The 14652-nt window shown below is 31.6% G+C and overlaps 1 protein-coding gene across 1 annotated transcript; it reads right to left on the bottom strand.

Annotated features, from left to right (window-relative positions):
* Positions 1-7131: 7131 nt before the first annotated feature.
* LOC134719823 (whey acidic protein-like) lies at positions 7132-13739 on the bottom strand. The gene is made up of 7 exons (XM_063582774.1): positions 13587-13739; positions 12448-12547; positions 11953-11990; positions 10688-10799; positions 9590-9648; positions 7795-7888; positions 7132-7196 (listed from the first exon to the last, which is right to left on the bottom strand). The coding sequence occupies exons 1-7, from the start codon at positions 13731-13733 to the stop codon at positions 7138-7140; spliced, it is 609 nt and encodes a 202-aa protein (XP_063438844.1). The 5' UTR covers positions 13734-13739; the 3' UTR covers positions 7132-7137.
* Positions 13740-14652: the final 913 nt, after the last annotated feature.

Raw genomic sequence — 14652 nt, 5'->3', positions numbered from 1 at the left:
AACTTAATTTCCGGTAATTACATGTTTACTATAATTAAAATAAGAGCTTTGTCCTCAATTGTCGATTTTCACATGAAGCCATATAGCAATCGGACAAATGTCACACAAACAAATGTATTTGTCTCAAGAATGTCTTAACCAACATTTCAAAATGATGTTTTAATAATATTGTCTGATTATTTTTTTTTTATGCCATAATGTGATACTTAACCAGTTGAAATGTACTTTAGGTCCATCTGTGTGCTCAAAGGTTTGACCCTCACCCGTATGCGCCTTCTATGACGTGGTAAATTGGATAATAGTATTCGTATATACATAAGTTTGCAATTATAATGAATAAGCTAATCAAATGAGCGGAAAATATAATAACCATAAGAGACGCAACTGCACTTTGATTAGCAAAAGCATCAATACAGTGGTTATAAACTTCAATATATATTTTTATAGCATCCCCTTTTACGACATGCAAAATATTTCAAAAAACTAAATTTAGGAACTAATTTCTTTGATTTGATCTGGGTTCCTTGTAATTAGCCTTATCTGGCTTGTCTGGGGGCATAAGCCAACGAAGACAAATAAATTTCGGAAAAGAAAACAAGATTTAAAATTAAAAATAAATCATATCAATATGGTAAAATTTGATATCTATGCTTTCACCATTTTATACCCTTAAAACACTTTTGGGACATCGAATTTTAAAACAGAGTCTAAAATATCGAGTGCACCTTTTTCTATTGTAGCAAACATTAAGCTATTTATGATCGGAGTAAGCTTATACACAGTTAATATTTCTTTAAACTACATGCAGATAGTTATCAAAAGTACCAGGATTATAATTTTATACGCCAGACGCGCGTTTCGTCTACATAAGACTCATCAGTGACGCTCAGATCAAAATAGTTAAAAAGCCAAACAAATACAAAGTTGAAGAGCATTGAGGACCAAAAATTCCAAAAAGTTGTGCCAAATACGGCTAAGGTAATCTACTCCTGGGGTAAGAAAATCCTTAGTTTTTCGAATAATTCAAAGTTTTGTAAACAGAAAATTTATAAAAATGACCATGTAATTGATATTCATGTCAACACCGAAGTGAACCATGTAATTTCTTCACTTGGACGATTTTATGTTTGACTAATTCATTAATATGTATAAACTACCGCTCCCGCTTCGTACGATTCGTCAAGTTACGCTTTCGTACGTTCGTTCGTCATTATCCTGGTCATCTCTAATATAACAAAGTAATGATCTAAATAAAAATAAGTATATGCAGAAATAAATGGAGAACATTACGTTTAAAAACAGATATAAGTATGTATATAACTTACATGTGAATGAATTACACAAAGTAAAAAAATCACGGCTGGCCACATTTTCGAATGATATTTAAACTCCAACTAATACGTGTTACGAGCAAAAAGAGAAACGAAGTGTGATATCATTTATATAACGACATTCGACATTATTTCATAATGCGCATAACACTTGAATGCATAGTACATGTCTTAGTAAATCATATTAACCTGATTTAAGACCTGCTACAGTATGTTACCGGCATCAGTCTCATGCAGCTTAACATTTCAGTAATAGAATGTTAAAACAATCAAAAGTAGAATTTTATGGATACAATTAATCTAAACGTAGAGGCTAATATTGAAGTATTATAAAAGATATAGAGTGGGACAATGAGACAGGCTTCCACCGAAAAAAAATACAAGCCAAAAGAAACATTTGCATAGAAGAACACATACGTTTATTTAGAATGACTGTAACATGTGTAATATTTTTTTCTGACTATGAAGAAATAACAGAAAAAAACAAAACAGAAACAATATATTACAGTCATTTCTTATAATCTAATTCGAAATTCCATTTTAAACCGGCGTAAATCATGCAAAAACGTCAATGACGTCATGGTGACATAACTATTATCGTGTATATCTATGAGTTGATGCACAAAAAGACGTCAGCCAATCAGAAGACGCGTTACATCCAAAGTTCAATTATTGAAAGAGTCGGACAAAAGTTGTAATAGACATTATGACAAAAATAAAGAATGGTGGTTAATCTTGCAATCATGTTCTTAATAAAAATATACAATGATCAATGGTGCTACGATTGCACCTCATATATATTGACGATAAATGAAATTAAGGACACATTTTATTATAAATGATGCTATTGTTACCGAAAATGTACACCTATCTAAATCAGGAAATATTTTCTTTTAAATTGTCAGGTTACATGTATCTGATAACAACAAGGATAAAGAATGTTAATTCCGTGCCTCGCATTAAGTAAGTGACACGTTCTCAGTACGATAAAAAATATATATCTTTGTTACAACTCTGATGGGTCTGTATAAGGGTCTATTGCAATCCAACATGTCTGCCTAAATCAAACGTTCCTTATTGTCAAAATCGTCTCATGTTGCAGACCCTACTTACTGTCTACATTGTTAAAGCATGACATACACATGACGATCCTAAGGATGGGAGAATGTGTATTTACGCGTGTCCGTTCGACAGTCAGCCTGACACTTAACCTCGGTGCTATACGACTGTGTTCATATGACATCAAATTTTAAAGCTTATACTTTTAAATTGAATTGATGGCATATACAAAGGATTTGCAGCTTGTCAGATTTCTACATATGACATTTTGATTATTGTTTTATGTTGACCTATATTGTGGGTGCAACACTGCCTAAACATTTTAGGGAAAATCAAAACCAAACCATGTTTGTCGATTGCGAAGTGTTAAAAAAAGCGTCTCAATTTTTTTTATTTCTTTATATTTATAGACAAGATTAATAGAAAATTGATGGTATATACTGTAAAATTGAGAATGGAAATGGGGAATGTGTCAAAGAGAACAACCCGACCAAATAAAAAAACAACAGCAGAAGGTCACCAACAGGTCCTCAATGTAGCGAAAAATGCCCGCACCCGGAGGCGTCCTTCAGCTGGCCCCTAAACAAATATATACTAGTTCAGTGATAATTATACTGTAACTGTTCTACATCCTTTGTAGAAGCAAAAGTAAATTAGCAGATACATACTTAACTCCAAGAAAACTTCAACACTGTCTATAATCAAATGGCATATTTAAAAGTTCAAACACATCAGGCGTATGGAAAATAACTATCATAATCCTGACTTAGTACATGCATTTCCATATGCAGAAAATGATAAATTAAATCTGATTTTATAGTCCGCTTAATGTGAATTATTCGTGTTATTTTCGATAAACATATATAAATTGTTTTATATTATATGTACTTTACGTGCATATTTTGTGTAAATAACGCCCAGTTTATACTAGGTAAAAATTATGAAATGTGTTACATTACGCAGTGACATAAAGAGATTCATTAATTCGATACACTTTATTTAATATTTGACATTTGCAAACCTGCATATAAATAGCCAACTATTATAAAACAGTATAAGTATATGTTAGGCAGAGAGATTGTCATACTCTTATTCTATTTTGCATAAAATTACAAAAAAGCAAATTGTTTCTGACTGCATGCATGTTCTATCGTCTTGCTTGATTCCTAAGGTTTATTGGAATATTTACTCTTGGCTATTCGAAAAATAGTAATTTCACCTTGTCTCTTCATTTATGTTTACCTTATATGCTATATATCATTTCAGTTTAAATCATGTATTGTAATATATATCCTAGATTGATTTAAAAAAAAGAATGCTTCTTATGAATTATTATTATACTCTTAAATTAACCAATTGGTGAAAGAGCGTACTTTTTGATGCATAACATCCTAATACATGTCCGAATGTAAAAGTTCGTTATACAAATGTACTTGTTTGTAACAAGACTGGACAAGAGCATCATGATTAATAGAAACACAATTGAAATGAAATAATGCAAACGTTTGAATACATCAGAGGAAACTAGTTAACTGTATCATTCTATTGCTGTTGTAAAATGGTTGCATTGTCAATAATACTACATTTCTTTGTGACAGAAGCCAAATGAATCCGTTAACAACCCATCTCCCCCAAAAAAACCAACAAAAAACAAAAAAAAACAAAAACAAAACCGACTGAACTTGTGTATGATATGATATACCACTCAGATAGACTAAAATACATATCAGGATCAATTTGATCCGCTTGGGATACAATCTAATTATAGTTAAACTAAAATATACAAAAGGAGCAATGAATATTTCGAAAATTATTTTCCTCCCTCTGATTTTATAACTTATAAATATTTCTCCAACACAAGTATATGTAATTACTCAATTAATTATTATTTATTTTTGGTGTTTTTACGCCACTTTTAAGCACCGCATTTAGGCTATTTCGTGGCGGACGGTCTTTTATGGCGAAGGAAACCGGAGTGCCCGAAGAAAACCACCGACCCCCGATAAAAAAAACTGACATTCCTAGTTAATTAAGATTGGAGTCGAGTGCACCCACACGAGCGGGGTTCGAACTCACAACCTTAGTGTTGACTGGCTAGTGATTACAGTAGTAACTACTTAGACCACTCGGCCATCGAAGCCCCAATTAATCAAGTAAGCCTGGCTATAATCAGAGTTTACATTAAACAATAATTGTTTAACTATAGTCGAATCATATTTCTTTATCAAACTCGAAACATTAAATTGAGAACGGAAATCTGGGAAATCCGATTAAAGAATAAAAAACGGCAGAACGCCACCAATAATTTTCAATCCAGCGAGAAAATTCCTCTTCCGGAGTCGTCTTCAGCTGGACAATATGTAGAATATGTACTAGTTCATTGATAATGGAAGTCATACTAAACTCCGAAATATATCAATGAACTAAAAATAAAAATCATATCTCTAGCCGAATGTTTCTTTGTTTGTTCAGAGAAACCACATCTTGCGTTTATGGAGTTTTTTTTTTTTATTGTGGGTCCTCAATGCTCTTCAATTTTGTATTTGTTTGGTTTTATAACTTTTTAGATCTTAGCGTCACTGATGAGACTTATGTAGACGAAACGCGCATCTTGCGTATTAAATTATAATACTGATACCTTGGATAACTATGTGCATGGAGCCTTAATGTATTCTTTCAATTATTGTGATTGTTGCCGCCAAAAGGAATTATTATAATTATACATTCACATGGTTAACTTATAGAGGATGCCAGCCGAATAATTCTCTGTCCTTATTCAATAATTTGATGTACAGAAGTTGTCGTTTGTTTATACTGTTCATACATGTTTCTCGTTTTTAGTTTTAATAAAGATTATACTTTTATTTTTCCCGTTTGAATAGTTTTACACTAGACAATTTTACACCCTTTATAGCTTGCTGTTCTGTGTGAGCAAAGGCTCCGTGTTAAAGATCGTACCTTGACCTACAATATTGTACTTTTATAAATTGTCACTTGGATGGAGAGTTGTCTCATTGGCACACATATCACATCTTTCTTTATCTATATAAAAGACTATTCGATCATGCCACTGTCTTGTTTTAGAAGTTTTATTTACATTGAGTGGCGAAAAAAGATAAAAGGGATATTAAAACTCATACAAAGGTAAAACAAAATACTATTTGTGACTTGGATTGGAGAGTTGTCTCATTGGCAGTTATATCACATATCTTAATGCATCTATTTACACCGCCTAAAAAATAAAAAAAAGACCAGCATACAACCAATATTTAAAAAAAACAACAACATAGAAACCCAAATGACTAAGCAACACGATATAAAGAGGTGGTGGCATGCATCATGTCAGTGCATGTAAGGTTTTACCTGAAACAATATGATTAATACCCTTTGTTTCAAATCAAAAAGGTTTTTCACTTACATTTGGTACACAAAAATAAATAAATAAGAAAACCCAATTAGGTACCCCTGATGCGAGGCATGCAGGATACAGAAAAGAGGTCAGTTTATTTTAATTTACATTTAGTCTTATATTTTTTTATAGAATAATACAAGTATATATAAATTAAATTGTTCAAAAGTATCTATAAGCTATACAAAACAAGCAATTTGGAGCAAGTATTTTATAATCAGCCTGTTGGTTTCAGCTTCGTCAAAATGTATCTTATCATTCTGATGAATTCACTGCAAAAGGAAAACAAACAAAAGGTCAGTTAAAACTAAAATATGCAAAAACGTTTATATGTATACATACTCCTTGGTTGGTTGTAAAATACAACACAATTTTACTCACGTTTCGGCCACTGTGACCTTTAACAAGTGGAATGAGTTGAAACAACAATAACTTTGCTTAGATACGTCATCACAAACAGAACATGTATTTATATAAGTAAAGTATCACATACATAATCTGACAACATATCCACGATGTCAAAGAGCGACCATTTTATATTTTTGCATTGGATATAAAACTAAACTGTACGGTCAATTCATTTACTGTGTTTACACAATTCTTAAATAAGGTTAATTTCAGATTTGAAATTTACAAATTATTTATTTCAAATGTGAAAATAGGGTTAACTTATGGTTTTACATGATTCCCCTTCATGCAAATTGTATTACGCTACCACTGTCTTATTACATTTAATTTATATTAAAAATTCTTTAAATTAGAAATTCATTCAAATTTAGTCTATTTGTAAATTCTTTGAATTTGAAATTTATTTAAAATACCTTTCAACTATGTTGAAATTTGGGAATTGTATATGCAAAATTAAATTTAGTTTAAATATATATTTTCTTAGAAATTTTCCAGCGAAGTAAATGCATAATTTTTTTGGTAATTTGAAATTTAATATGCAAAACATATGCATTTATTTTACATTAAATGCATCATTTCATGCAGTGTTAGTGGAAGAACAATATAATTCGTAACCATGAATTAATCAATCATTTAATAGTACAATTAATATCCGATTTTTTGCAAAACAAGTTATAAATTGATTTAAATTGTTTTTAACTTTGGTAAGCACCGCAATAAGGCTATTTTTATTGATAGAGGACACCGAAGTGCCCGGGGATAATCACTGACCTTCGATAGGAAAACTGTCAATAAAGATTTGAGTCGAGTTCAACCCCACGAGTGGGGTTCGTACTCACAACGATAGTGTTGACTGGCTAGTGGATACAGTATTACCTACATAGACAACTCGGCCACCGACGACAAATTGGGCGGATTCGTTACCTTATTTCAACTCACATTTGGTTCTGTACATCCTATTCCACAAGTAACATCACAACATATTTTACCTGAAACAATATGATTAATTCTATTGATTCACAGACGATTATAGCGATGGGACTTCGCAACTTAAAAATTGAGACGCCAAAAAAACTAAGCATGATAAAACAGATGTCGTCATGAGCATCGTAAACAAATTAATGATGCCAAGATATAAATAATTAACGTGAAATGAGACGCACTTTGTATTCTTTTTTTTATATAGACTGACATGTTTTTCTGTGACCCCAATCTTGGGGAAAAATAACGAATGATTTTAATTACCAGATGAGGTAATGCATATGTTTAGCTAGCTATACAACCAGCTTTATTCTACCATTGTTTACAAAAGAAAACGCCTGTTCCAAATCAGGAATATTACAGTTGTTGTCCATTTGTTTGATATGTTTAATTTTTTTTCTTTTCATTTGAATCCCTACTTTCCATTTTTAATTTTGCGTTGAGTTGAGTATTTTTGTGGTTTTACTTTTCACAAATGATTAACTCAAAACCACATTGGAATTAGTTTGAATCAGATTTTCAATCAAATACTTAATCCTCTAATGTTTGTTGTTTGGAATTCATGTCTCAATATCAAATTTGTATTCAATATCTGAATGTACTCACCTTTGGTACATTCCTTATCGTGACTACATTCGTGAAAGTGACAGGCTGCGGCCTTGGTTTGAGAAAATCTAGATGAACACTCTGGTCGAGGTTTCTAAAATATATATATTTTTTTAAAGATTAGAAAAATCAAAAAGAAAAATGTCAATTGGCTTATTTGAAGATTAGTATTGCTGTAGATTGATCAATTTCGTCATACAAGTGAGAAGTTTAGCTAGCGAAAAACAACATGTTCAATCCATCATTTCTTCCTAAGACAAATTATGTTTAGAGTCAGGAATATGACAGTTGTTATAAATTCATTTTATGAGTTTGAGCTTTGATTTTGCCATTTGTTTATAAACTTTCCGTTTTAAATTATTTCTTCGGAATTAAGTACTGTTGTGATTTTATATCTATCATGTCTATTATTACAAAATACACAAAATATCTATTGAACGCATAATAATAAATTCATATTATTATGTTTTAGGTTTTATGATACTCAAAATACAAGAAACATAAAAAAAGAAGATGTGGTATGATTGCCAATCAGACAACTCTCCTCAAGAGACAAAATGGCACAGAACAAAAAAAAAATCTACTTTGCCCCTCAGTCGTTTCGCAATCATTATGAAATCAATATTTTCAAAAGATGCATGTTGAAATATTTTTGTTTGCAAAAACATGTATTTATTGCATAAACCAAGGCTCTCTAGGAACATGTACAAGATATTAAACATATTGCAGTAAAGAAGGACTTATATCATATCAAACATTTCTCGTCTCAAACACTAAAGGATTCGTATAGAACGTCAACATTCTGTTCTATATATTAGATTTAAAATATTCATAAAGAATTTTTCTGGAAGGAGGTAGGTATCATGAGTTTTTTTCTTTCAAATTTGCATTCATATAGGGATCAGTATCCCATATGCTCCTTAAAAGGAGGTACGTTAGGAGTAGGTCTAGTAAGACCCCTTTTTGGCCACAAAATATAGAAGTTTTACAAAACTTTTAAAATGTTAACTTTTTGTTATTTATTGGAAAATTGAATGATTCTGCTACATTAATATTGGCTGTTTTTTCAACAATACAATGCACATATATCGGGAAGTATCATCATTAAGTCATGCTTAATTACTGAAATCTTCATAATTTAAGCATTTCCGTTAAATTTTAGACGGTTTCCGTCTCAAATAAAAGTGGCCGCATTTGTACTTATTCATAATATTGAAATGTTGGTTGTATTTGATGCTACTACATAACATACAATGTTTTAGGATGAACACGGATGCGACCACTTTCATTTTTGACCAAAACCATCTGAAAAATTACATTTTTGGCATATTTAAAAGATTTTTCATATTTAAGGTTGAATCGGAGAGTTTTTAATGCGTAAATCAGTAAAATTGTTCACATAAACTAACTGAATCAACTGAAATAGACACTTGTAAGTGTTTAAAGAGTGTACACAATCTTTCGACATGTGAATCTTAAATTTGAGGACAAAAACGGCCTTTACCGGACCTACCCCTTTCATTGGTGAACAAACAATAATATGCCCTGATATTGGAGATGGTCTTACTTCTTTTTTTAATGAAGTCATGATACCGGTCTACTTTATCACATTATTGTCTGATATTTTGATTATAATTTAACACCCCACTACTCTCTATTTGTACTTATTTGTTAAGCTATATGTTTTGTTCTTTATTTTGCTTTTGTAACTCCTATGCCAGCTATATCACGATGTGAAAATATTACCTGAACACAAAAAGTTAAACATCACATCGATTTTTTTTAAGCTACTTGCCGTTGCGGGTTCTTTACACTGTCGAGATCCACACATATTTGGACAGCATTTCTTAGTTCCTGTTGGAAAATGATTTACAATTGTAAAATATTGGTTTATTGTTGGTGTTTTAATGCTTCTCTTAAGTCCCATTTTTTTTTCGCTATTTCGTGGCGGCAAGTTTTTATTGGTGGAGGAAGCCGGACTGTCCAGAAAAAAAACACCGACCTTCGTCATTTGTATTGAAACTAAATGGCACATGGTATTGAACATGCAATGATTTTCAAAATATATATATCTAAAATTAATTTTCTTCACTGTCCTCGTGTAATGCAGCAGTGGGTTGAAGATCATAAGTTAGACTGAAGCTTATGTATGGAACGCCAACACTGTCTTGTTATGACCATTTTCATTATATGATGTGCATTTACCTTTATATGACGTGGATTTACCTTTATATGCTGTGCTTTTACCTTTATATGATGTGCACTTGTCATTATATGATGTGCAAACACCTTTATATGATGTGCAAACACCTTTATATGATGTGAAAATATCCTTATATGATGTGCAAACATCATTACAGTATGTGCAAACATACTTATAAGATGTGCATATATACTCATATGATGTGCAAATATACTTATATGTGCATATAAGGATATGTACACACCATATAAGGATCTTTGCACATCATATAAGTATATTTGCACATCATATCAGGATCTTTCAACACAATATAAGTATATTTGCACATCATATAAGGATCTTTCAACATAATAATAGTATATTTTCACATCACATAAGTATATTTGCACATTATATAAGTATATATGCGCATCATATAAGTATGTTTGCACATCATATAAGGACATTTGCACATCATATGATGACAAGTGCACATCATATAAAGGTAAATGCACAACATATAATGAAAAATGGGCATAATAAGACAGTGCTGGCGTTCCATACTTATGTGGTTAACGTATGGATTTGTTTTTGTATTTGAAATTTGAATTACTTTTATTATTTCACAAATTGTGAACATGCTGTTTATTTTCTTATTTATACATTATGTTCATTCCCATTTAGTAATCACTGAAAAAACAAGTTACATACCTGCGCAGTCTGCATCATTTCCTCCACACTGAAAACCAAGGCGTACTTGCGCACAAACACTCGCTGGCTTGTCCGTAAAAGTGGGACATAATCCCCATTTGCGCTTTACTGTCTTAAATTATAATTGAAAAAGAAACATCTATTCAATAGTACAAATTAGTTGGAATTAAGAAACGCTTTAAGCGCTTTGTCAACTCATCTTTGTTCTTTACAATCCATAAAGCAAAATAAACCACAGTTATCTCGATTTGAAAAGCAGCTATGGCTCCTAAGTATATGATCAACATGTTTAGAATTGGATGACAATAATTGGAAGACACAGCAAAAGAAATACAAACCCTCTTAATTTGTAATACATTATTGTATTTTTTATAATAAGTTACATGTAGATATCTAGTTATAAATATCTTTGACAAATTATAACAATCAACTGTCGAGAAATATTGGAATTGAATTCTAAATGTACGTTTTTTTTATGCGTTTACTTTTCTACTTTGACTAGAGGTATAGGGGGAGGGTTGAGATCTCACAAACATGTTAAACCCCGCCGAATTTTTTCGCCTGTCCCAAGTCAGGAGCTTCTGGTCTTTGTTAGTCTTGTATTATTTTAATTTTGGTTTCTTGTGTACAATTTGGAAATTAGAATGCCGTTCATTATCACTGAACTAGTATATATTTGTTTATGGGCCAGCTGAAGGACACCTCCGGGTGCGGGAATTTCTCGTTACATTGAAGACCTGTTGATGACCTTCCGCTGTTGTTTTTTCTATGGTCGGGTTGTTGTCTCTTTGATACATTCCCCATTTACATTCTCAATTTTATTTAGTGAATAATAACGGATAGGGATCATTAAAGCAGTAGCACATGTATGATATATATTACAAGTAAAATAAAATGGCCCACTCTATACAGATAGTAGAACAGCAAACGTTTTAGAGAGTTCACGAGTTTATTCTATATCTTTCAACACTAGACATGTTCTCAAAACATGCTTCACATAAAACAGTTTTATCACTTGTTAATTCAACGACGGGAAACTTTGTTGCATTTTTTAAGCAAACTTACAAATTTATCGTCAGGGTATTTTAACCCTGTCTATCTTTACGATTTTTAAAATTTTTTTGAAGATATGCACAAAGGTACATCAAAACTCAAGCCGAAAAATGAACTGAAAACTCCAAGCCTAAAACGAGGAAGACAAACAGACAAATAGTTGTATGAGACACTTACTCTTACTCTTTGTTACCTTAAATTACATTACTCACACATTCTTTGCCACATTCTTTTGGGCAGCACATCGAATCTAGAACAAAACACCAGTAAGAAACAATATTATCAAAGAAAATGGAAACACCTATGTCTTGTTCAAATACTGAATGTACTAATTCTTATTCATTATAATTTAATGGAGCTGATAGCTGTCCAACCACACACTTTTTGTCAAATGGTATATAAGTTATAGTCAAGCAAGGCTTACAAATTAATAGAAATTAGTTTGGATATCAAATATGAGTAAGAATCCTGACCATTACTCAGTTTCACCTTCTAGATTAACTTAAAATACTTAAACATCTAACCAGTTTATATTTATCGATTTCTAACTGTGTTAAATCAAGATAAGAATACTGCATTAAACATGAACAAATATTTATTATAGTTGGACACTAAGTAATAATAACGTTGAGTTGGTTTCACGGTTAGTAATTGTGGCTTTGCGTCACATACATCTTTAAGGTTTCAAACTTTATAAATAAAATTACCGTGTCCACATTCGCTATCTGTCTGACATTGATCTGTTTTCGGCAAACCAAGGCATTTCCCTGTCTGTTTTATTCTCGGACATGGTGGATTGGTTGTTGACTGTATAAAAAAGACAAGATTACAGTATTAAAACATGATGGATTGATTGCTGACTGTATAAATAAAGACAAGATTACTGAATTAAAATATGGTGAATCAGTTACTTACTGTATAAAAAAAGACAATATTACTGTATTAAAACATAAAGAATACTGCTGTCATGCAGGTTAGAGGCTTAGTTAGGTATACACAAAATGTTCATCCCAACACACTATTTGAAATATGTTTGTACCACGAAGATGTCATTGTTTTTTCCCAGTTAACAAAACATATATTCTATTCTTTATGTATTCAGTATAACCGTACGTTTGTTTAAACAATGGTAACGAGTAGTGCATAAGAACCATACCGAAAGGTTCATTCCAACAAAATAAAAACAAAGTAGTTACTTTAAGAACATACCTTAATTGCTGAAATTGATGAATTTGTTCAGAACTGTATCAATATTAACATATAGGTTAATCAAATAAAATGGCAAGTCATCAATTCTAAGGAGAACGGGAAGTAAATGTATCGCTGACTAGTTAACGAAAAATACAGAGTTAAAAAAAGAGGAATAAAAGATATCAGAGGAACAGTCAAACTTATAAATCGAAAATAAACTGACAACATCATGGCTAAATTTGAAAAAGACAAACAGAAAAATAATAGTTAACAAGAAACAAGATAGAAAACTAAAGATTGCGCAACACGAACCCCACCAAAATCTAGGGGTGATTTCAGGTGATCCTGTAAGGTAAGCAAATTCTGCTCTGCATGTGCCCAATATTGAGCAAAAGCATGGATTTTACAACCAAATATGATCTGTATTCTCTACAAACGAAAGAAAAAGAACGCACAAATATATGATTGTAAATTATTTTCATAAAAGAATCCCATTTTTTAAATTGATACGTACATCTATTTTGGTACATGCCTTTAATTCATAGTATAACAAAGTACTGATCTAAAAATACAGGAATACGTTAATTTCATCAGTGCAGTAATAAAAGGAAGAACATTACGTTTACAAACAGATATAAGTATTTAGATAACTTACATGTGAATGAATTACACAAAGTATCAAAATCATAGCTGACCACATCATCGTTGCGGATGTATGATATGTAAACAATGTCTTAAAATTATAGCTAGAAGAAATAAAAACGTTTTCAGTGTGAAAATATTTATATAACAGAATTGTCATTATTCCGTAATGCGCATCACACTTGAATGGCGTAGTTAATCATATTAACCTGATTAATGACCTACTACAGCATGTGACATAAGAGAAAACAATCCGTAAATTTTACAGCTAAACCTTTCCGTAATTAAATCTTGTAACAATTAACAACATATTTTTTTAACGAACGAGAAAACCAGATTCCGGTACAATAAAAGCATTTTGAAGAAGAAAACCATATAAAACCACGTACAACAAACAAGTACATATATCATTTGTCAAGCAGACGTTTTCAAGTAATTCAATTGGAGCAGCTAATACTGTAGGTTTAAGAAAGATGTTGGATAAACGTCAATCAAACAGGCATCCCCGAAAAATTTAAGCTATAGGAAACAGTTTGCACAGCAAGTACACATATGTTGATATACAGATACAGGAGTGGTCATGGAAATGATGACAAAACTAAACCTCGACAGACAATCACTTGTTTATCAAAACACACTCCTGATAGATATTGATATTATGTACTGACGATTTATTTCAACAGATAGGTTCACATGTTGTTTGCCATAAAGTTGTCAGTTTATTTTCAACTTATTAGTTTGACTGTCCCCGGGCCTCTGGTATCTGTTGTCCCTATTTTACCCTGTTAACGCATTGCATAGGATGATATTGTTGTGAAATAGTCCATTAACCTGAGATAATTGTAAACAAGAACCTACACATTGTGAACGAAAACTATTATGACAGTTAGATTAAATGATGAAATTTTTGTTTTTGTTTGTTGGGTTATCTGAAAACAACCAGGATACATCGGGTTCGTCAAATGAAATGATTAAATATTTAAGTTCTCCTGATGCACGTATGTGTCTGTATAATTAGCTGTATGATATCTATCCTATTGTATAGCCCTTTACAGATTGTGGTTCGTTGTGAACTACGG

This window comes from Mytilus trossulus, chromosome 5, assembly GCF_036588685.1.
Source record: "Mytilus trossulus isolate FHL-02 chromosome 5, PNRI_Mtr1.1.1.hap1, whole genome shotgun sequence".
Lineage (NCBI taxonomy): Eukaryota > Metazoa > Mollusca > Bivalvia > Mytilida > Mytilidae > Mytilus > Mytilus trossulus.
This window is presented reverse-complemented; position numbering and strand designations above follow the sequence as displayed.